This window comes from Scleropages formosus, chromosome 25 (genome assembly GCF_900964775.1).
Source record: "Scleropages formosus chromosome 25, fSclFor1.1, whole genome shotgun sequence".
Classification (NCBI taxonomy): domain Eukaryota; kingdom Metazoa; phylum Chordata; class Actinopteri; order Osteoglossiformes; family Osteoglossidae; genus Scleropages; species Scleropages formosus.
The window spans coordinates 17234015-17256785 of record NC_041830.1 but is presented as its reverse complement, the minus strand read 5'-3'; the positions used below and the strand labels follow the sequence as shown (position 1 = coordinate 17256785).

General features: G+C 57.8%; 2 protein-coding genes across 5 annotated transcripts; one reads left to right on the top strand and one right to left on the bottom strand.

Moving 5' to 3' along the window:
- Positions 1-3732: 3732 nt before the first annotated feature.
- LOC114909460 (ankyrin repeat domain-containing protein 34C) lies at positions 3733-5031 on the top strand. The gene has a single exon (XM_029248992.1). The coding sequence runs from the start codon at positions 3733-3735 to the stop codon at positions 5029-5031; it is 1299 nt and encodes a 432-aa protein (XP_029104825.1).
- A 552-nt stretch (positions 5032-5583) lies between these two features.
- On the bottom strand, positions 5584-22308 carry LOC108921417 (single-stranded DNA-binding protein 3). 4 transcript variants are annotated; one of them, XM_029249056.1, is made up of 18 exons: positions 22061-22308; positions 19511-19583; positions 18545-18606; positions 16932-17016; positions 12451-12540; positions 11410-11493; positions 11046-11105; positions 10865-10931; positions 10682-10749; positions 10423-10487; positions 10290-10335; positions 10161-10199; positions 9456-9510; positions 9019-9089; positions 8852-8930; positions 8465-8493; positions 8265-8366; positions 5585-8005 (listed from the first exon to the last, which is right to left on the bottom strand). In XM_029249056.1, exons 1-18 carry the CDS (start codon positions 22114-22116, stop codon positions 7976-7978), a joined length of 1161 nt encoding a protein of 386 aa, XP_029104889.1. In that variant the 5' UTR covers positions 22117-22308; the 3' UTR covers positions 5585-7975. The 4 variants fall into 4 exon arrangements, with proteins under 4 accessions (XP_029104891.1, XP_029104889.1, XP_029104890.1 ...); XM_029249057.1 differs by having other exon boundaries at positions 10161-10196; XM_029249058.1 differs by lacking the exon at positions 11410-11493 and having other exon boundaries at positions 5584-8005.
- Between the last annotated feature and the right edge of the window lie 463 nt (positions 22309-22771).

Here is a 22771-nt window from a genome sequence, read left to right as displayed (position 1 = left end):
GGGCTGCAATAACTCGCCGTCTCCTTTGGCTTCCTGTGCTGCTTGTCGAGTGCGAGACGCTCCAAGGACCGAAGTCCCGATACCTGCAGGACCCGGTCGGTCCCAGAGCCCGGGTCCACGTTCCGAAGCATCGCTTCTTAGTTTTTGCGGAAGGAGCTCCCCCTGCCCCTCGGAGCTGCCGAATCCCTCCCGCGCCGAAGGCGAGTCTCGAACCCGTCTCTTGGAGAGCCGCTTCTCTCCCGGTCTCCCGAAGCCTTTACGAGTTCGTCCTTCACCATCTGCTACTGTTTATCTACCGTCGTTTCTCGTCCCGCGTCAGCGCTGGAGCGTGTGTGCCGTGTCAATAGTGGAATCGGACAAACGAGCGGTGCCTCCATAACCCCGTGCGCGTGTGTGTGTGTGTGTGTGTGTGTGTGTATGTGAGAGAGCCCTGTTTATTCTGACCCGGATGTGGGTAAATGCACAACCAAAGAACCTGCATTGAGAGCATTGAGGATTTGAACCCAGGTCACAGCACCCCTGGCCTGAATCGTACCTTGAGCTGACCGCTGCTGCACGGGGGGGGGGGTCGGGGGGGCCGCAGCGTCCTTCTCAACACGCTGAGGTGGGCTAACGGTTATTAACGAAGCTGTGCTTTCGAAACCCGCGTCTGCAGACACGTGCAACTTCCTGAGAGCATTTTTGCATCGGGAGGAAATCGTGAAAAACCACTTCCTGTGGTTTCTGACAGCTGTCAGTGCCGATGCATCGATCTGATGTTTTTAGTTTGTTTGCTCAGATGAGCGACGGGGGCGGTCCATGTGTCAGCACAAAAACACCACGGTATTTGAGACGTGAGGAAACGTTGCCGGAAGAGGAGCTCGTGGACGGGCGCTCGAGGGGACGTCCGTCTCCGTCCGCGGCGCGTCCCGTCACGAGTGCCGGGAAACGGATGTCCCGGAGGACGGTCGTCACGTACGAGGCGTCAGCGCCGAATCACCGCAAAGGAGAGTTTACAGGAAACGCGGTGCATTCCGGCCGCGACCGTTTGTAACTCGTTTTGTTCGTAACTCCAAAGACGCTTTAACCCCTAAAGTAAACAGCACAGGCAGCTGCCAGCGTTCAAGGTCTGACAAAACTGCTCCGAATAAATAATTTCACATGAATTTTCGAAGAAAATGATAACGCAGAACTTTGCAACAAGGGAAGTCGGCAAATATCGAGTCTGCGGCTCACGGGTAGAAACGCCCCCCCGTTGGCTGCCGATATCATACTGTCGGCCAATGGGATGCGGCCCTCGGCCGTCCCGCTTTCTGATTGGCTCAGCCTGGGGAAGAGCAGGTAAAGCACCAAAGCGCACGCGGTATCTCCAAGGGTGACGACCGTGACGTGGGACACCCGAGTCCAGCGGGGAGAAAACACAAAGAGATGGAGAGCGCGACGAGTCGTCGATAAGCGAGCGATGGGCGTCCGTCGTCATTGATGAGGGTGTGCGGTTCGGCAGCTCTGCTCTTTTCTCTTTCTGTTATTTATACAAAAGGATTTATTAGAGCCTGCTGTGATGCGTCAGCTGGATTCGTTCTTCCGGAACTCTCTTCTCCTTGGCGCTCGTGAAACACTTCCATGAAAGGAGGACGTGCGGGTATGAGGCCGTGCGGTTCCCACCCATAAGGCCGTGCGGTTCCAACCCATAAGGCCGTGCGGTTCCCACCCATAAGGCCTCATCCTGGTGCCCCAAGGACCGAACGCGTGCACCTGCCTTCCACAGCTCCGTAGCCTCACAGCGTGATCCTGCCACGGGACACTGTGCCGCCCCCCCCCCCGCCCCGGACAAGGCCCCCCAGGCACCCCCACCTCACCTCCTCAGGCACTGCTGGTGGACGAGACCCTCTGACCCCCCCCCCTCGCTCACACGGTCACCTGGCCTCCTCTACCGCGAGCGGAACCCGCATCCACAGCGGTGTCAGTTCCAGCGAGCAGGAACGCGATCGTTACGTGAAAAGAACGGGACGTGCTTGCGGCCCTACGCGTGTGACGTCTCGCCGAAGGGTCTCCGCGGCAACAGCGCGACACACGGCAGCACCGCTCGCCAGCCTTGACTGTTTGCGCTACTAAAAAAAGTGACGCGACAGCCGAGTTTTGAGCTTCCCGTGAGCCGCCGCCCCCCCTGGCGGTCAGATTGCGTGCGGCGCATCCGTCCTCCAGTGACCGCCAACTCGCTTCTCTTCATCCGGCCCCTTGGAGGTTCCGAAGAAAGGTGCCGAACCGCCTCTGCTCAAGGTGCTCGGCTCCCCCTCGACCCCCACGGCGAAGCTCTCAGATGCAGAGGTGAGTCTGGGGTAAAAAACGCAGTGAATGTAAGCAAAGCTGTGAAAGTTCACATCCCCGCTGGTTTCAACCTGCTGAGCGCAAACTGCTCGCAGCACGTCGCTGGGCCCTGCACACACGCACACACACGCACACACACACACACACACGCACACGCACAGCTCCCTCCCCCCTTTCTCTCTCGCTCCCGGCCTCTCACTCACACCGCACACCTGTAGCGCGTTACCGTGTCGCCATCCGACACACAGCTGAGCAAAGTGCTTTGCTGAGCTGCGCAAAAAGCAGGGGACGTGCGTCCAGCGGGAAGCAGGACCCGCACGGGGACACGGGGGACCGGGAGCAGAGGCGCTGGCGGAGACGCACGGGTCCAGAGGATCCCGATCGGAGGTCCGGAACGAGAGCGCCGGGACGCCGGTGCCAGGACGCGCTCCGGGCTCGTCCGGCGGGTGAGGGTCCGCAGGGACGAGCAGCATTCGGGTGAGACCATCGTTGTCGCCGCACCTTGTACCCTTTGAGCTGCACGGGGGCCGTAATTTGGCGAAAACACGGTGAAAAGGGGCAGTAAAGAGAACATTGATCTGTTTCATTGGTGGTTGAGAGGCAGAGGAGGAAAAGGACAGTTTTAATAAATCTATGAAGCTGGACACCTGTGGAGATTCCTGGAGACGGGGTGAGATCACTGAGCGCAATCCCACACGCACACACGCTCACCACAGCGGTCACCGCGTGCTACTTTGCGACACATCTGAGGACCTGCAATGAATAATTACCTGTGCAGGTAGCAGGTGTGCGTCTACGGTGTCGCCGAGGAGATCCGTTACGGCGCTTCCTGGCTCCGCCCACCCAGGGTATCGGCTCTCCCGGCTCCGCGGTTGAAGCTGACCGGTTTACGTTGTGTATCACCGCGACCTCTCAGTGCCAGGTCATTGTGGGTGGGGGGGGGTCAGCATCCTCTGCCCCCAGGTGAATATCAGTGAGAGCTGCTCCCCAGTTGCCTTTCATCCTAGGCTGTGGTCCCACACACACAAGGGGGTTTCAAAGCCCCTGCTGCCCCTTCAAAAGGGCTCTTGGCCTTTGTACCCCCCCCGCCCCCACACCCCCCGTGTCTTCAAACTCAGTGTTTCACATTCAAAGCCATTCACAAGTTCGGACACACCTGGAGGTGATGGTTCCCAGCAAGATGGAGACAAAGGTCTGTGTGTGTGTGTGTGTGTGTGTGGGGGGGGGGGGGGGGGGGGGGTGAATATCAGCTCAGGAGATCCAGAAAAGACCCCCAGCTGAGCTCAGGTATTTACAGTAAGAGACCTTAAACATGGTAAACGGACTGGAAAAATGAGCAAAACTCTTATTTCAGAGTGAAAGGTGAAGCTGAGTTCCTGCTGGACACCTGCTGCTCTCCAGGAAGACGTCGGGGGGGGGGGGGGGATGGGGGAGGCACAGGACTACCTGGCCGACGGCAGCCCGCTCATCGGCGCCGCACACCTGGGCAAGTTCCGCCTGGTGCGCCTGCTAGTGGAGGGCGGAGCCCAGATCAACGAGCGGAACCAGAGAGGGGAGACCCCCCTGCTGGCGGCCTGCAAGGCCCTGGGGGGTCAGCAGGGGGGCGGCCCCTCCCTCAGGCTCCTCCAGTACCTGCTGGAGAACCAGGCGGACCCCAACAGCCAGGACAAGGCGGGCCGCACCGCCCTCATGTACGCCTGCATGGGGAGGGCGGGGCCGGAGGTGGCCGCCGCCCTCATCGCGGCCGGAGCCGACCCCAGCTTGGAGGACTACGGGGGGGCGTCCTCGCTGGTCTACGCCATTAACGCCCGCGACCAGGACACGCTGCAGGTGTTGCTGGACGCCTGCAGGCAGAAGGGCCGCGACATCATCATCATCGCCACAGAGCTCACGGCGGGGGGCGGATCCGTCACCCGGCGCTACCTTAACGTGCCGCCCTCTCCGCACTCCTCGCCCGTCGCCTGCATGTCGCCCTCGGAGATCGAGCTGAAGACGGGTTCGCCCGGCTCCGACACCGGCGGCGTTTTCGACTTCCGAGGCGCCGAAAAGGGGGAGGAGCCAGGCCCTGGGGGGGACCGCTCCCGCGGCGTTCGCCTCCGCTCCGAACCCTTCCTGGCCCTCCAGGAGCCGGAGTGGCGGGACGCCGCCGCCGAGGAGAGGCGGTTCCTGTCGCCGGGTCGGCCCGCTCACGGCGTCGGCCGCAGGTGGTCCCTCCACTCGTTGGGAGGCAACGAGGGGGCCGAGACGCGGCTGCGGCAGGGAAAGCCGCCTCCGAGACCTCCCTCGGAGAGACCACCCCCCTCCGACAAGCCCCTTCTGCTGGCCCGCAGGAACACCCTCCCCACCGTGCAGGACCAGCCCCTGGTGCAGCAGCTGTCCCCGCGGGCCCCCCTGGCGTGCCGAGCCCCCGTTTCCGGCGAAGCCCCCGCCGGGACATCCCTTGCGCCCGACCCCGGCGTCAGGCGGAGGGTCCGGTCCCCCGCCAGGGCCGGCTTCCTGCCGCCCCTCCCCGTGAGCCCCGCCTCTCTGGCGCAGGTGGGGGGGGATCGCGGCAGGAGGCTGCGCAGCAGCTCGGTGCAGCTGGAGCGGGGGGGGGAGCAGAGGAGCACGTCACACGGGGAAGGGGACCGCGGGTTCGACACCGAGCGCCTCCCGTTACAAACGGTTTCCAAGTTTCATAACCGCCGTGTAAACGATTCACGATCCGCGCCATCGCTGCAGTGACGTCACTCCGCCCATCAGCATCAGCATCTTCCGTTTCCACGGACACGGATACCACGAGAACCCGGGAGCAGGTCAAAGCACAGTCGCCGCGACTCCTGCCGACGTGGCTCGGCTAGGAACCTTCAGAGCTCGGGAAGCCGTCGCGAGGGTACCCTGGCTCCCCCGGCGAGGTGGGCGGAGCCAGGCCCCGGCCCAAAGGTGACACCCCCGCTGGAGCGCGAACCATCTCGCCACAGGAACTCTCGGAACGCGCATGTGTTCGCTGACCGTTCCGACACCAATACGATAAATATTATAAAGAACGTAGCAGCAGTCTTTGTCTGACACCCGGACTGGGGTTTGAATCCCATCTCCTGCTGTAGTCCCCTTGATGAAGGTACTTGCAATGACGTGAGTAACACAGTAAAAATTACTGTGCTGTATGAATGGAAAAATCAGTGTCAGGTTATTACAGTGTAAATGTGTTTACGTGGAGTCGAACAAACCGGAATGTTTTGAAATAGACGTCATTCTTTTTATTTCACTTTAAATATGTATCCATGGTAAAGGGACACGAGAGGAGCGACAACAAAAAGTGACATTCGTTACTGATGCAGCTTTTCACTTCTTAAGCAACTTCTCATGGCTAAAGAACGTTTACAATATAAAGGACCGTAGAAAGGACGTCTATTAGGGACACGAGACCCTCGAGTCCCTGCGACAGCGTCTCTCGAACCCTGGCCTCCCCCCCAGCAGCGCCTCCTAGTGGTACAGTGTTACACATCACAGATAGAGGAAGCACCAGGAGAGCATCGCAGCACTTGGGGGTGGGGGGTGGTAGTGAGACTCAGATCTGTACACAGGAGACACCCCCCTCCCCCCGTTTTGTTTTAAATAGATAAAAGTCCTTCATATTAAAAAGTGTGACGTGTCGCCACCGTTCTAGTTCAGTCTGCAGAGCTCCGCCCCTTTACAGCAAACATGGGCATAGCGAAGGAGCACACATGAGCCACCGGACTCAGAGAGACCCCCCCCACTGTCCACACACACACACACACACACACACACACACACACACACACACCCCTTTTATGCCTTAGTATAAAAATGTCGAAGGTGTGTAACGCAGCCGTTTGAGAGAATATTCATCGTGACCCAGCGTCATCCATGGGCATCATACTTTATTATTTTTACAACAGTGAAATAAAAGCGCGCGCGCACACACACGCTTGTTCCTCCCAACCCAGAACTGGTTGCTGTGAGCTGGATATCAAAACATGACAATGATATCAAAATGCATGTACAGTATTTACACAATCCCTCCAGGCTGGACACGAAACACAGGAACGGGGTCATGCGACCTCGCGGCGGCGGGGGGGGGGGGGGGTTTGCACCTCGACGGCGCCCCCGATTGTTCCCGACCCAACCGATCCCATCGCGGAATCCGCTTGCTCCGATAGGTGGGCTCCGCTGTCGGTCGGCGTTGCCCCGGAGACGTTGGCGGGTGGAGCCACGGCGGCGAGCAGCCGAGCGAGGGAGTGGCCAGGAGCGCCGCGGCGACCGTTTCAGAGGGACCGCAGAGGAATGCGGCAGTGACGGAGTCTCTCTCTTCAGCGAGCGGCACATCTTGCGTCTCGACGCGGGTTTCCACCCGAAGGACCGAGACGCGTCGAGCCCCAGAACCTTCCCCGTCGGCCGGGCCCGCGACAGCAGCGGCCGATCGGCCGACGGCCCCGACGACCGTCTTCTCTCCGGACCCCCGGGTCACGGACCCCCTCGCGAGCTCAGAGACGGACGACAGACACAGCGACGGTGCGGGAAAAGTAGCAAAGTGGAACAAGTTACAGCGCCCCCGGGTGGAGACTGCAGGAAGGGCATCCGTCTCCATGAGGTTTATACTACAGTATTTACACAGGTACCGCTTTCCCCAACGGGGTACAGGACAGCGAGTTCACCTCAAACACTCAGAGACAAGTGAGAGAAGCACCGCGGGAGGAAGTGCACCCAGTGGCCCATCGGTGCGGATCTGCTCAGGGGGGCTGGGCACTAAGTTGCTTTTACCACGGTAAGGGGGGAAGTTGGTGTGCAACAACTCCACAGCAGTTCAGTGAAACCCTGGGAGCGAGATCAGTGAGCGAGGGGTGAGCCCGGAGTGGGCGACCAAGAGTGCAGTGAGTGAAGTGTGTGTGTGTGTGTGTGTGTGTGTGGGGGGTGTGGCTTCACTTTAAAGGAAGCACTTTTACTGTAAATCGCTGTACTTTCGGGTCACGCCCATGTGCTATTTATAGTTTATCTGGGGTGGGGGTGCTTTTAAAAGGTTCGTTACAATTAAAAAATTAAAGGAAAAGGGGGGGGGGCACTTGCCAGGCCGCCGTGCTTGTCCCACGAGCGATGCCCAACGGGGACGCGTCCTTAAGGTGTCCAACCCGGAGTCCAAGGAACGAAAGCCGACCATTATGAGCACAGACAGTAAAACACGGTACGATACATACAGAGCCGGGCGGCCGCCGTTAGACACGCGAGTCCCTCTCGCTAAACGTGGGAGGAGGAGGAAGGAGCTTCTTCACAGCTCTCACTGCCCGGGGCCCGTCAAGAAGCCGGGGAGGCACGGCGACTCGGACAGGAAGCTCTTCCTTTGCCTCTGCGACGGCTTCCTGCCCCCGCCCCCGCCGCTGCCGCCGCCGCCCATTTTGCACGCTCCGGGATGGGAGGGCTTGCGCCGGGGGGCACCGCGATCCGCAGGCAGTCCGGGGGGCTGCGCAACACGTCCGAGGGTACGGCAGGGGGCCGGGGGAGCCGGCGGAGTGACGCGGGTTCGAGGAGGAAGTGGGAGTGTGAGGCGCAGGACCGGGGAGGGGGGGGGGGGGGGAGTGGTGGGTTGGGAAATTAAAAAAAGGAAAACAAAATAAAAAAAACACAAAACAAAAAGAAAAGAAAATGAAAGGAATAAAATAAAGTGAAGAAATCACACACTCATCGTCATGTTGGGGGAGTACTGCGAAGAGAGAGAGGGGGGGGGAAGAGATGAAAGGGAAACTCGTACCAATCGTCCAAACGGAAACCTGCAGGCGGCGCAGCGCTCGGCCCCCTGGGAAAGGGCCGGCGGGGGGGGGAGGGGGACCCTACCTGATGCAGACCGCCCCTTCCCCCCCCCCCAAGGGCCACATGGAAGCTGTTGAGGGGGGTGGGGTGGAGTGGGGGGGGAGGGGAGGGGAGGGGAGGGGTAGGGTAGGGAGGGTTTGAGGGGTACTCACACTTTCACTTTGGAATGGGTTCAGGAAGTTGCCGCCCATCTCGCCGTCGTCCCGCGGCGTCCCGGGGGGGTTGTTCATCCCCGCCATGTTATTGGGAGAGTTCTGTCGTCGGTGGGGGGGGGTCAGTGCGTCAGACACACCTCACACACACACACAGCTCTACACCCTGCGAGACACAGTGAGAGGAATTGCCGCCTCACCTTGGGCAGCCCGTCCATGTCCCCCGAACCTGCGGACGGAGAAGCGCCGTGACAAAGTGTCCCTCGCTGCTCTCACAGCTCGGTAATTTTACCGGACCAATTCAACAGTAAGTACCTTGTTCAAGGGTACTACAGCTGGAGGTGGGATTCGAACCTAGCAGGCCTAAACTCTACACTACCATACACCCGCTTACACAGCAGGGGTTTTTTTTTTTTTTTTTTTTTTAAAACTCTCAGTTCAGAGCAGTACAGCCGGATCCTTCGAGTGGAGCTCTAAGCACTACGCCCCCTGCTGCAGAAGGGCTGAACTGACAAACAATTCAGGATAAAATGTGGGTTGTTTATTCCCTCTGAGAGACACACAGCGTGACACTCGGTCTTCCTCACCTAACGACCCGTTCATGTGGTGCGGCTCCATCCCGGCCATCCCTCCTATCGGACCGTCGGGACCGGGTCCCATGGGGAACTGCAACACACACACGGTTAATTCTCTCTCTCTCTCACACACACACACACACACACACGTGGGAAAGACGCTACAGAGTCCAGCTCACGTTGGGTCTGTTGCCCCCCGGGCCGATGGGGTTCATCATGGTGTAGATGTTCTCGCTGGAGTTCGTCGAGTCTGGAGGGAGATGGAGGAGAAGTTTGACCAAAAGCAGGCTGTTTACTGTCATTTTACACCGCTCTTTACGCAGGGGCACAGCGGCGAGAGCCGCTCCCTTGCACGTGACAGACCCGGGTTCGAACGCCACTCCTGCTGCAGGACTCAGTCAAGGCACTTACTCCGAAGTGACACAGTACAAACGGGTAAATCGGCGTAAATAATTTACCAAAAGTCGCTTTGGAGAAAAGAAACGAAGAAGTATTTGTGGTATTTCTGCACAGCAACATACTGCTCACAACAAAAGTGCATTTCCCTCACTCGCTCGCTCGCTCACGCACGCACGCACGCAGCCATCAGCGGGAGGGTTCGGCTCAAGTGACGCACCTCCCGGGCTGGGCATGATGGGAGTTCCCGGTGGACCCCCCCCGCCCGGAGGACCCTAAACGGAGAGACGGAGAAAGAACGCGGTGAGAGGCGCCGTACAGCAGCAGCTCGTGCAGAGCGTGTCCGTTGGCTCCGCCCCCTCAATCTGCATAGAGACCAGACACCTGACATTTAAGAGCAATGAGCTCCGACGGAAAAACGCAGATAGGAACTGGGCCGACGTGAGGTTTCCGGTTCCGAGCGAGTCTCGTCCCCAGGACACGGCTCATCGGGACCTTCTCGCTTGTATTACACACAGACCCATCGGTCAGAATGCGCATTGTGAACACACACACACACACACACGTGCGCGCCCTCTGTTCGTTTCTGACCGCAGCTTCTTTTTCCTGACGCCTGTCGCACGGCAAGGTGAGCTGCGTTTACCCTCCAAGCCAGTAGATGGCAACAGAGAACAGCAATGTGGCAACGTCTCAGTTCGGCTCCCTTCCAGGGTGTCCGCAGCTCCCGTCCGCTGTTCCTCGGTGTCGGTGATCAATAAGACGAGCGCAGTCGGCGTTCCGAAGCTTTACCGAACGCGACTTCGGACGTGCGGACGGAACCAATTACAAACGGTCCCCCGTCCCACCCCGTCCACGTAAAGACCAACCGACGGCAGGCGCACCGTGTCCTGCGCTGGGTTTACAAGGAGAAGATGATGACACTCACCACGTAGTTGCCTGGAGACGAGGAGGAGTACGCTATCTGCTGGGGGTGGGGACAGCACACAGTCAGTCGGTCGGTCCTCGCATCGCAGACGGACAGACACAAGACACGCGGACGCACGCACGTACGTACCGAGTTAGCGTTCGGGTTCGGCCAGGGACCCCGTCCACCGGGACCCCTAGAGGAAAGACGGAGAAGTGAGGCTCCACCCACTGGAGCGGGAGCAGATACACACAAAGGCTGTCCTGGGGCAGGACACACTCACATGTTCATCCCTGGCATTCCTGGACCGCCCAGCGAGTTGGGAGGGGGCCGCATCCCGCCATAGTTCTACAGAGAGAGGACATGGAGACGGACGGACGGACGGACGCACGCACACACACAAAGCGGTTCAGGGACAAAACCAGAGACAGCGGTACGTTTAGCGGGCGAGACAGTGGACGGGAGTCGTCATGTGACACACAGTGGGCTGTTTGGCCATAGGGGGTGCGATGTGGGTGTGGCGATGGGGGGGGCACACTTACCTGGGGCCCCATGCCCCCCATGCCCCGCGGTGGGTTCATCCGCATTGGGCCGCCCATGTTGGGGTGTCCTGCGAGAGGAAGAGGGCATCAGTGCACCGCAAGAGGCAAGACAATGGATCCAAGAGAATACCATGGTAAAGTCACCCCCACACCCCATCTCACTGGGCCTCCCCCACAGCATACCCTGGGGCCTCGTCGGGTCCAAGCTGTTTGGCAAGAGCGGCTGGGACCCCGGAACACCAACTGGGGGCTGCAAGTGGAGAGGCGAGATTATTCTCTCTCACACACACACACACACACACACACACACACGAGTCCCAACATCGAAAGAGTGTAAACGAAGCCTTGGAATGGGCTTTCTTACCTGGTTTGGCATGCGGAGTGATGCACGAGGCCCACCCGGGTACCTCGGAGACATGAAGGGCTGCAGGTGGACAGACAGGCAGACGGGAAACACGGTAAAGACCTCTTCACGCCGCGACCTCACATGACCTTACCCATTAAACACAGCAATAATACTTTAAGCCAGTTTACTAAATAAAAATACTCTGGCAACACACCCAATACTGGGGTAAACCAGCCTCATCTGTGAGACATAAGAATGCAGTGCCAGTAGGGGGAGCCAGAGCAGTAAAAAATACCACAAAGTACCTTATGAAAGAGCACTAAATGGGGGGGGGGGGGGGCCCCCATCAAAAACTAGTTCCTGCTCTTAGTTCCTAAGTTACCTGGTTATGGGGCCCCAGCATGGGGTTGCTGGGATTGTGAGGGGGGGGCTGCGCGTGGGGGGACGGCTGCGATCCGGGGGGCCCCTTTGAGAGAGGAGAGACTGTAAAAAACAAGAGCCCCGCCGCTCCAAGAGAAACAGCTGTGACATTCCCAGCGTGCGGCAAGAGCGTCACCCTCCACCCTAAGGTCCCGGGTTCAAATCCCACCTCCTGCTCCAGCACCCGAGTCAAGGCACTTGTTTACGCGCTAAAAGTTAGCCAGCTGCACGAAGCGGTAAAGCAGTGTAAGTTTGCAGTGAGGTGTTCGAACCTCACCCCGTTAAACCACTTTGGAGAAAAGCGTCCAAGAAGTTCATTTTAAATGTATGGTAATACAGGGAGGAAAAAAGAGGCGCCTTGCCCCCCGCCCTCGCTGTCCGACCGCAGAACCGCGGTACGGTCGGCTCCGAGGTCACCGCACACTGGGAGCGCCGACTGGGGACTTTCGCAAGTTCATCGCGTCCCAGCTGAGGGTCCAAACGGTCCCCCCAAAGTGGACTCAAAGCTGTGGCGCTTCCTACTCCCGCCACCAGGGGGCAGCGGCACAACGCTAATGGAGAAATGACAAGAGGAGGGGGAGGACGCGCCGCAGCGGTGCTGCCGCTGACAAACCGCACACACGTCAGTACTGCTGGGATAAACAAACAAGCAACGCGGCAGTCGAACCCAGGAGGTGGTTCACAATGACCACCGAGTACCATCTTAAAGAGACAGTAGAGAGGGCGCTGAAACCCAGAGGGATGTGGCAGTTGGACCAGCAGGTGGTGCGGTGGTCAGGGCTGTCACTCTGCACTAGCCATCACACCTCCACTAACACGCTACCAGGGAATTACGGGACAGGACCAGCGGGTGTGTGGAAACAAGTGGGTACTGAGATCATCACCAAGCCAGAATTGTCCAGCATGGCGATGCTCTGCGTTGTAGAGACCCCACATATGGATGAGCGTGCGTGTGTGCGTGCTTGCGTGTTCATCCTTAGTTGCAAAGTGAGTCTCCTCTCACCTGGAAGAAACCAGGGGGCATGGGCCCCCCTGGCATGCCATCACTGGGGGGCATGTTGCCCATCACCGGGCTGGGGGCAGCAGCCGCACTCTGCCGAGGTGGGGGGGAAAGGGAGAGAGAGAGAGAGAGAACAGAGGTGAACACACTAACCCTTAGTCTGGACCACACTTCCCAGAAGGCCACAGCAAGGAATCAGAGATCAGAGCTGCAACAGGGAATGATGTGATGCCTGGACACTCATGCTTCAGGGTATCCCCCCCCATCCCTTCCCACACTGACAACCCTGTAACACCAACATAGAGCCCTGACTCCCCACAGACACACACACACACACACACACACACACACACACGAGCTACAGACCTCACTGACAGGATCACACAAGGACCACACATTTTGCAGGGAGCAGGGTGAGGTGAGAACCCACACCAATCAGGTACGGCAGCACCCCCACCCCACCCCACCCCCAACACCCCCTAATTCTCCCTGTTGCCATGACAACTCAGACCTCAACTCTCCCTCTCCAGTGCCCATTAAAACCCTCAGGCTGTCAATCACGCGTCGGTCAGGGAGGCAGAGCGGCCGAGCGGGAGAGCGAGAGAGATGAGACGTTTAAAGGAGCCCGTGGTCTCGAGCCCCCAGCACAGCAGCTGCGTTGACCCCACAAGACCTGCGTTTCCTCACCACATCCGTCACACACGCAGGAAGATGCGTGCACCAGACCCATGCATCTCAGTGTACACATGATGCATTGCCATGGCAACGAGAACAAAGGTCCCCTGCTCCACACAACGACCCCCCCATGACCACGTGAATTCATTAGCAGCAGAGAAGCACGCAGGGAAACTCCCACCGATGCTGGGGGGGTATTTCCCAAGATGCATTGAGAGGACGCTGTCCAGGTGGATCCTGGGGGCTCACTGCGCACTGACTCTCTCTGAACGGAGCTGGTGAAAGCCATCGTCATAGCAACAAGGCCCCATGCATACTTGGACCTGCTAAAAACTGAGACCCCAAACACATCCCTGGGTCACGACAAGGAGGCAGCAGCCTGTGACTCTCTCACTCACACACACACACACACACGAGCCCAACAGCACCCCCCTTAGATCAGGGAACCCATGGGCTGTCAAACTGACTGAGCAAGGTGGAGCAGGACAGGCCCTGGAGAACCCCAATGGTCAGTCCCGGTCCCGGGTTCGAGAGTATAGCAACGACAGTTAGTTACGCGTGTCACTGACATGCGTCTACAGTTGATCTAAATATTCGTAAAACCGCTATTCTCAGCTGCCCACCCGAGACACAGCAGAACTGAAGTCCCTGTGTGGTGTGTGCAGATTAAAACCCCCCCACTAATCAGCTTTGAACCCTCGCGTCCCAACAGAGCCCTTAGACAGATGGACGGATTGATGGACAGACAGCAGCGTGACGAAGAGGTCACATGACCACACACGGTACCCTAGTGACAGTACCCTGGTACATGGACCACCGCCCACCGGAGGTTTGCGTTTCACACTTGTGCTCACGGGCGCGTGGGGGTGCGAAGAGGTTCTGGCGGCATTCGGATTCCAGGGATGTTTACTGAAGTCTGGGCCAAAGTGATTCAGCAAGAGACTCTGGGAGCGAGAACATGTGCGTGCGTGCGTGCGTGCGTGCGAGGGAGATGGAGAGGACGGTTAAGAGCTGTCCCTGAACACGCACACACATCCTCTCAGGTCCGCGTGTGAACAATGGAGGAAAACGACAAAGAGGAGCACTGCAGCGGTTCACAACACACTCCAACAGCCCCCGAAGCCCTGCAGTGTTTTACATACACAGCTGCGTTACCATGGAGACCAGGCCTAATTTTGAGGACTGACCTGTGAGGCATCGCCTGCGTGTGTGTGTGTCGGTCTCCTCGGTGCAGCCGAACCTCATTAATTCAGAAAAGGAAATGATTTATGCACAGACCCAGCAGAAGAGCGACAAAGAGGGAAGGAAGACAGACCCCCCCCCCCCCCCCCCCCGCCATCCTCATCCCCCCAGTTCGTTATTCCTCTAATGGCGAAGTCCGTCTCCAGCAATTTCTGCAATTTGGCTCCTGATGGAAACGATTCTGGATGTTTTGCATGAAGAGCCGTCGCCCGTCAGCTCGTGGGAAATGACCCCCCCGCCGGCGCCAGCACACACGCACACACACACACACACACACACACACACACACACACACACACACACACACACACACACACACACACACGACACTCCACCGTCCACAGGTAGGGGCTGGAAGGGACTACAGGAGCTTCCCCACGAGGCGTCTCACTCCTTCGGCAAATTATTCTTAATTAGTTTCAACGTTGCTCCGATGCAAAAATAAAAATACTTGAATATATTTTTCACTTTTAATTACAATTTTTCAAAAAGATTTCCAAAAGCTGCCAATGGAATAAAATGAGCACATTTTATTTACCAAGACACCTTGTTTTTTCTGGACTTGAGGGGTCCGGGTCCCGTTGGAGTTACAAATAAACAACACGAGTTACGAACACACTTCCAACGCAAATTGTCCCCCCAGTGCGGAGACGGTAAATAAAGCGACGTCACTTCAACGTGACAAAGACAGGGGCGAGGCCTCGGCGCACCCCCGCCGGTGACGGGCGCAAGCGAACACACGGGCCTTCCGAGGGGGCTTTACGTCACTGTCGCGCCCTCCGCTTCGGCACAGGGGACGACAAGCCAGCCTGGGGGGGACATAATCTGGCTCACTGGGGGATTAGTGGGATTAGAACCAAAGCAGGTCAGCCAAGCAGACCCCCCCCCCCCCCAAACCCATGTGTGTCAATCACAGACTCCCCACATCCAAAAGAATCCTTCATCGTTCATCACATCGTGTTCATCGTAACTGTCGTCGTCTTCATCTTTCTAAACCGTTTCCGGAGCAAAGGGGGCCAAGGTGGAGCGGGGAAGGACAGGAGTGTCCGCTGCTCCAGGAGGTTGCGGGTTCAGTCCAAACTCCAAGTTCCCGAAAGACGAAGAGGTGCGACGCGGTCGACGGTCCAGCATCTCAAGTCCCTCGAACCCGCAACGTCGGGTCGTAAAGTGCAGCTCTTTCACCGCCATCTCCACTGTATGGCTCCAGGCAGAGGAAGGCGCAAACCAGTACTTTACCAGAGTACACCTGTTTACCACAGTATCCGCGTGTCTTTCCAACACCAACTCCTAACGTTTTACGCTGGAAGGAAATAAAGGGAAAAAGGTAAAAAACCAGTCATTACAGGTGGTTTCATCATCGGTCCTCTTCCGTTCGGTCCGATTCTCACCGCTTTGCATGTCAACAATCCGCACCTGACGGTTAAAGGAGAGAGAAGCGCATCGTCGAAACCACAGCAGCGGTGCTGAGGGAGTGGGGGTGCGTCTGTGTGTGTGTGTGGGGGGGGGCTGACGGGCTCTGCCATCCCAGGAGCGTCGCCAGGGTCGCAAACCCACAAAATCCCTGATTTGCGGCCAAACCGTTCCCTGGATTTAGGAGATTAGTCGTCGCCGCCGAAGTCATTCTCATGAGGGCGGTGGGACCGCTGTGGTGCAGCTCGAGCCAGGAAAGGAGGGAGGGAGGGAGAGAGGGCAGGAGGGCGCGCAGATACGCAGACGCACACGCGCACAGTCCCCTGCGCTCTGCATCGCCCGGCAGGTCCTCGCACCCTCCCAAACATGCCGCTTTGGCTTTGCTTGCGTCACCGTGGGAGCTGGAGCTCGGAGGAGGAGTCGCAGAGCCAGGCGTACTCCTCAGGCGTGCATCAGGTTACTCCCTCGGGTCCGTTTCGTTTCCACCGCCTGTAGTCGGAAGCCCTTCCGCCGGCCACTCGCACTCCAACCGTCGTTCTCGACCCGCACCCGGCGCGCGCGCGCACGGGTGATCCCCTCCGTGGCCTAGGGAAGGGAGCGCCGGCTGATCCCGAACGGGTCGCGAAAGGAAAAAATAATCCAGAGCGTAGAGCCGCGTACAGCCGCTTCACCTCCATGTGACCGGCTGCACAAGTGCACAGCAGCCAATCCAGAGAGTACCGAGGTCAACGAGGTCAGAGATCAGCAAACTTGGGTTTTCGACACTCCAAAAGTTTGCGTAAAGTCGTCACCGACTCAAACCCATCGCGGACGCAGGCTAGCGACCCTTTGCACCATGATGCCCTCTCCATCACGAGGCCCGCACTGGACGATGACCCGAGGTCAAAGGGCAACGGCGTAACACAGGTGTGGGACCGGAACCAAGCGAGCGGGGAGGTCGGTCAAAGTAAAAGTGACCGTCGGTGCACAAATCCGTGCGGAACGTTACAGGAACCGAAGCAGAACCAGGCGAGAACAGGACCGCGAGCGGGACCCCACAGCAGCCTGGTGTTACACTCTGGAACGAGCCGCTTCCTGCTCAAGAACGTTCCGGGTCCAGACCAGCAAGTGCCGGAAGAAGCCAACAATCGGTAATGGGGTCAACAGCGGTCACTCACGTAGTCGTGGAAGGCCTTGGCCTCGCTGGAATGTTCACACGTCTCTCGCCGGTCAGGAGCCGCACAGTACAGGTCCCAGAATACACTGCAACAGGAAGTGAGAGGAAAAGGAAGATCTCAGCGATGTAAACAACAACATGCGGCTTGTTTGTTTTTAGGGCACAGAACCAATCTTGTCCTTAAGAACCCCAAGGTAAATTCGTAGTCAACAAGAATCCCAAAGCAGATCTCAAATATTTGGCAGTCCTGTTTATGAGATTCCCAAAACTGAAAGCTCGCTGGTTTTTAATTTTGACCCAAACGTGGTGGAACAAACTGCCTACGTTCCTCAGAGCTGCTGAATCCCTCATGCGTTAAAGAAGGGTCTTAAACCCATCTCATTGAGAGTTATTTTTCCTTCACATCTCCTGACTGCTCCAACACCGAGTCCAACACCACCTGCTACGATTATCTGCGTATTTGCTATTTCAACGTTGCTTACGTAGGAGCTATTTGAGGGATGCGAACCAACAACCTGGTGGTGCTACACACACAAGTTGCGTGTCCACGGCCCTGCATCTGAAGCTCTTTGCCTCTCGCTGATGCACTTTGTTTACCGAGTTATACGTCACTTTGGAGAAATTTTTACACTGATGAGCAGTGCAGCTTCCTGGACGTCCCTGAACTGAAAAGGCCATGTCGGACATGACACTGCCGGTCTGCTCCAGCAGGGGTCAGCCAGGGGTCAAAGTCCTGGAGCCCCCAGGTAAGAGCAGCGACTTCCCCATCAACGACCGCAGCAATTACACGAGCTCAGTCAACAGCGGTGTGTGCAGGGCTGCGGGAGCACAACGTTTACACCGAACAAGGTATTAATGACCGTGCTGAAACAAAGTACCTATAACAGGTCCAAACCCAATTGTCCCTCTTCTTACAATATCGATTTGACGGGGGCCTGTGAAGCTGCCTGCACCGGAGGCTACAGCTCCTCATTGTGGGGGAAGGGTGGGCAGAAAAAGAAGTCAAAAACCCAACTCCTCGACACACACACACACACACACACAAATCATCCACCTAAAGCATCAGGGGCCAGAGGGTCGACTCCGCCAAGGTTCAACCCAGAGGATCACGGGTAGCAGTTTGCGCTAAGTGTTTGTGCACCTGCAGACCACCTGGTTCCCTCCGTCCGTCCCACCGGACCTGGTGACACCTCACCGTTGATCCCTCCGCCCCACCACGCTCTCTCTCTCTCTCACACACACTCACACACACACACACACTCCACCCTGCCCCCCGAACAGAAAATCCCCAAGGAGATAGGAGGGGTATTACACCGCGGGCGGTGGGGGCAGGACGTTCTCGCGTCACACAAAGGGAGCTAGAACGCACAGAGTTAATCTGGGGGGGCACATGAACAAAGGAGCAGCCAGTGGACAAAAGTGTGGGTGGGGGGTGGCCTGGGGGTTCACTCCTGGGGGGCCTTCCCTCACCATCTGTGCCTTTTGTTCCCCCCCCCCCCCCCCTTCCGGGGGGCAGGGGAGGGGGGTTGGGCCGGTGGCACCGCAGTCCTTGTGCCACGGCCTCACGAACGAGCGCACACCTGCCCACACCTGTCCACTGGACAAGATACGTACCACCACCAGGAGTGCAGGAATCCCGGGGGCTCCCCCAGCGTGATGTTCTTCTCCCATCGGATCTGCGAGCGACGAAAGAGGGACGAGTCAGTGCAGACGGACAGAGGGTCTCACCGCACCCCCCCCCACCCCATCCCCCAACCACAGAGGAGCTCGGGAGAAAGCAGCCCCCACGCAGCACTCTTCGACATATTTATGCGTGTGCGGTGCGCCCCCTACCTGTGGCAACTGGGAGCGAACCCCTGGGGACAGCGGGGGTGGGGGGTTCCAACCAGTGGGAACGGAGCTGAGCCGCAACTGAAAGCCGGACAGCGAAAACGGAGGAAACGCGAGTAACCTGCGCGTTCCCAGGGCTGCAAGTGCCGCACATTCGTCAATCGATTAATCGATCGGTCGATCAGTTCGTCACAACCAGCCCGCCAAAAAAAAAAAAAAAAAACGCCACTAAGATCCAACAGACAAACCCAGAAATGTGAGAGAACAGCAGGACTAGGAGCTTTGGAGGTGTCCCTCCAAAGATGCTGGTTCATCCATCCGTCCATCCACCCGATCGCCCAGGTACTGTGTTCCAACCCCAACTCTCTCTAAACTTGAAGTTTTGCAGCCGACAGCCAATCAGGACACAGAGCTGCCTGCCCGCCTCCCCATCACTGGAGTTACCGCATTTCTACCCCATATGAAGACATGCTGCAAGTATGAGGCTAAACAGAGTTGCTGCTGCAGAAGCTGAGGGTCTGCGGTTCTGGAAATCGAGACCGGGGAGGCAGGACCAGCAGCAGACCGAAAGGAAGCGACTGTAGTCATGGCAACGCATGGTAAACAAACCACAAAAGACCCGGTGAGAGCAAGAACTGAAGCAGACAGAGAAGCGGTCGGTAGGTGAGCGACGACACGTTACTAGATCATTTACCCAGCAGGACTGGTCAGCATGGAGCACCGGACGTGCGGTCAGCAGCGGTCACTCACCTCAGACAGGAAGGTCTGCGCAGACTTCTGGGCTCCTACATGGAGGAGGTACTCATATACGTACAACGCCAACCTGGAAGAGCGGGGTACACGGTCACCATCAGACATGCTCCTACAGGCCATTCAACACACACACACACACACACACACACACACACACACACACACACACACACACAGTCCAGCAGGATGACATTCACCATCCGTTCACCATGGAGAGGACCACTGTGACCACACAAACACTTCATTCCCCCCCTCCCATTCTCCACAGATAATAATGGAGTTATTTAATAAATAAATCTGTTTTCACCAATGTTTATAAAATCAGCAGGTGGCACAGCGGTTAATGCTTTCATCTCCCAATCAAAGGTCTTGGGTTCAAATCCCACCTCCACTTACAGCAGCCTTGAACAAGCTTTTCCTGACTGAACACAATAAAAACTGCCCTGCTGTACTACTGGGTAAATCAAAGTTCCACTATTATATCATCCATAATAAATAAATAATAAATCAATAAATAAATAAAATATTACGAGGTCACAATGCAACCTTCGCAAATAAACCAGTGGGCGCAAAACACTGCTTCCTTTCCCCGTCTCTTGGGACACATCTTGCTTTAAAAGCGATATCTAAATTATTTCTGAGAGTTACATCAGAACGACCGATTTCCGAACGTCAAAGCAAATAGGCTGTGAAAGTTGTCCCCCACCCCTCGGTCCAAAGTACGCAGTCAGCTGACAGGAACAGGAAGTGCGAGATGAAGACGGTCATAACAAACCCACCGGCCTTTCCTTAATCATCCTTTGTGTGTCTTTTTATTCGTTTTTATGCACAGAGCAGCACGGTGGCACAGCAGGTAGCACTGGTGGCAGGGGCTCAAACACGAGTTCGAAGTCAGCTCAGTATTTGGGAAGTTTGCATGTTTTCCCCATGTTTGTGTTGGTTTCCTCCAGGTGCTCTGGTTTCCTCCCACAGTGAAAATGCATTTCAGGGGATCTGGTGGCTCTAATTCACCCACTGCGTGTGTGTGTGAGAGAGAGAGACTGTCCTGCAATGGACTGGCATCCCATCCAGCTCGTACCTGCCTCACAGCCTACACTTCCAGGATAGGCTCCGGGAAGTTACCGGGGTAACAACATAGTACCACAGCTTCATGCCTCTCAAACCTTCCGCTAAGCTCCATGGGGACAAGATTACAGCAGACGGGGTTCGAGACCCACAGATCTGCCCGCACAGCCTATGCCTGCCGCACTTGGGGAGCGCAAGGAACCCGGGTTCGACACAGTAGAGTAGGAGGGGCTCCCAGATGTCCCCTCCCTGCTGCTCCCGTAGGTGTGTGAACAGGTGGCTCCGTCAAAGACGCCTCTGAACCCAAGACAGGAAACACACAAAGGCACCGGATCAAACGGGACGCGAAGCGGCGCTACACTGTGCGGCACGGTGCCCGTCGGCAGGGGTCCTGCAGGGGGCGCCGTGTGTCGCGACCAAAGGCGAGCGCAGAACCCCCCTCAGGCCTGCAAAGCACTGCCTGTCGGGGTCTGAAGCCGGGCACCCTCGGGGGGAGCTCCAGGGGGTCCGACGGGGGGTCCCATCTAAGGGGAACAATAGCGCCCCCTGCAGGTCAGAAGAGCAGGCCGAGCCTACAGACAAGCACGGTGATCTCGCACCCGGAGACGACACACACCCCGCGTGGACGCGGCACTCGCACCATGACACCAGCACCCCCGTCACCAGGATGTTGTGAGGTTTGAGCAGCGCTGCGCTGATCAGAGCCAAGTCTTCATCAAAATCATCATCACCACGGTCATCGGTGCTCACCTGCTACTTCCCTCCACAGCCACTTGCACCGATTGTCCCTTTTAGTACGCGACAGGGAGCTTTACTGGAGTAACTCGGGGTAAGAACCTTCATCGGGGACTCGAACCTGCAACCTTCTGGTTGGAAGTTCATGTTCTTAACTGCTTCAATCCCAGTGTCAGTCTCTGTGGCTCTAACACACAGGCACAGAGAGGGTGTCACATGAGGTCACAGCGACCACGACCTCCACTGCCGACTTTACACACTCCGCGCTGCCCCCCCTCACGGTGCCCTTTGACCCCCACACGCGGCCCGCCGGTAGACCCTAAGACAGTGACCCCCATGCAGCTCAGCGCAGCAGCCCCGCGGACTCAGGTGCGAGAGCGGCGCGTGTCCGGTGTATGTATCGCATCGCTGCTGCCGCCCCCACCACACACACACACACACACACACACACACACAGGGCAGCAGTGAACTCACTGGGACTCCCCAAGCTCTCAGGCAGATCAAAACAAAACTTATACAAAAAACACACACGAGAGCGAGAAAGGAAGACGAAAGAAACACTAAACACACACACACACACACACACACACTGACAGAACAGACGACAAGTCCACAGAAACAAAAAGAAGAACGACGGCGGAGCGAACGGGAGCAGCGCGAGACGCGAGACACGGCACGAGGCACGAGGCTCGAGCCGCGCGAGCCGCCGCCGCCGCCGCCGCCGCCGTTGCCGCGAGCCGCACTCACTTCTCGCGGGCCTGGCTGTCGGACGGCACCGCCGCCCCCTTCCCCTTGCCGTACATGAGGCCGGAAGCTGGACGCCCGACGCTCGAGACTCTCGCAGGAGTTCACCTGTCAAAGGCGGCGGCCGCGAGCGCCACACAGACACACCAGCATCTCCATAGCCACGGCGCCGCGCGCGCGTCCTCCCTTTTCACATCTCCGGCGCGAGCCACAAATCAGCACCGCTCCCACCGCCGGGGAACTTGAAACCGTCCGCTGCTGGACTTTTTTCTTTTTTTTTTTTTTTTTTTTTTTTCCCCCCCCCTTCCCTCGACAGCTGTTCCAGGAATGCGTCCGCCCACCCTCCGCTCCGGAGGCGGGAGGGGCTTCTTAAAGGGGACAGCGCCGAGCCCGCGACTGGGGGGAGGAGGCGGGGCAACACGGGCACCGATGTGTGCGGGTTTCGGCTGTGCCGCGACACACTCCCTCTTCGCATCTCACAAATGCAACATTTCTCACTTGTGGGGAGGAGCGCTTTGGTGCCGTCCTGCGAAAACACAAGGGCTCGTGGTCGTAAGGCCTCGCCCCACCTCCGCCTGTCCCGGTCGCTTCAGGGTCACGACCACGGCACCTCTTCCGACCGCCGCGCCGCTCCTTATTCAACAAGTCATTTGCCGAGCGAGAGAGTGAGACAAGACAGGACACAATCGTAGGGTTCCCCAAACACTTACAGCC

Coding starts and splice junctions, on each gene's coding strand:
- LOC108921417 (XM_029249056.1), bottom strand. CDS start 22,116: ATGTACGGCAAGGGGAAGGGGGCGGCGGTGCCGTCCGACAGCCAGGCC. Junction 18,607..19,510: donor CGCAGACCTTCCTGTCTGAG/GTGAGTGACCGC, acceptor CGTCGCTCGCAG/ATCCGATGGGAGAAGAACAT. Junction 10,200..10,289: donor CGAACCCGAACGCTAACTCG/GTACGTACGTGC, acceptor CCCCACCCCCAG/CAGATAGCGTACTCCTCCTC.
- LOC114909460 (XM_029248992.1), top strand. CDS start 3,733: ATGGGGGAGGCACAGGACTACCTGGCCGACGGCAGCCCGCTCATCGGC.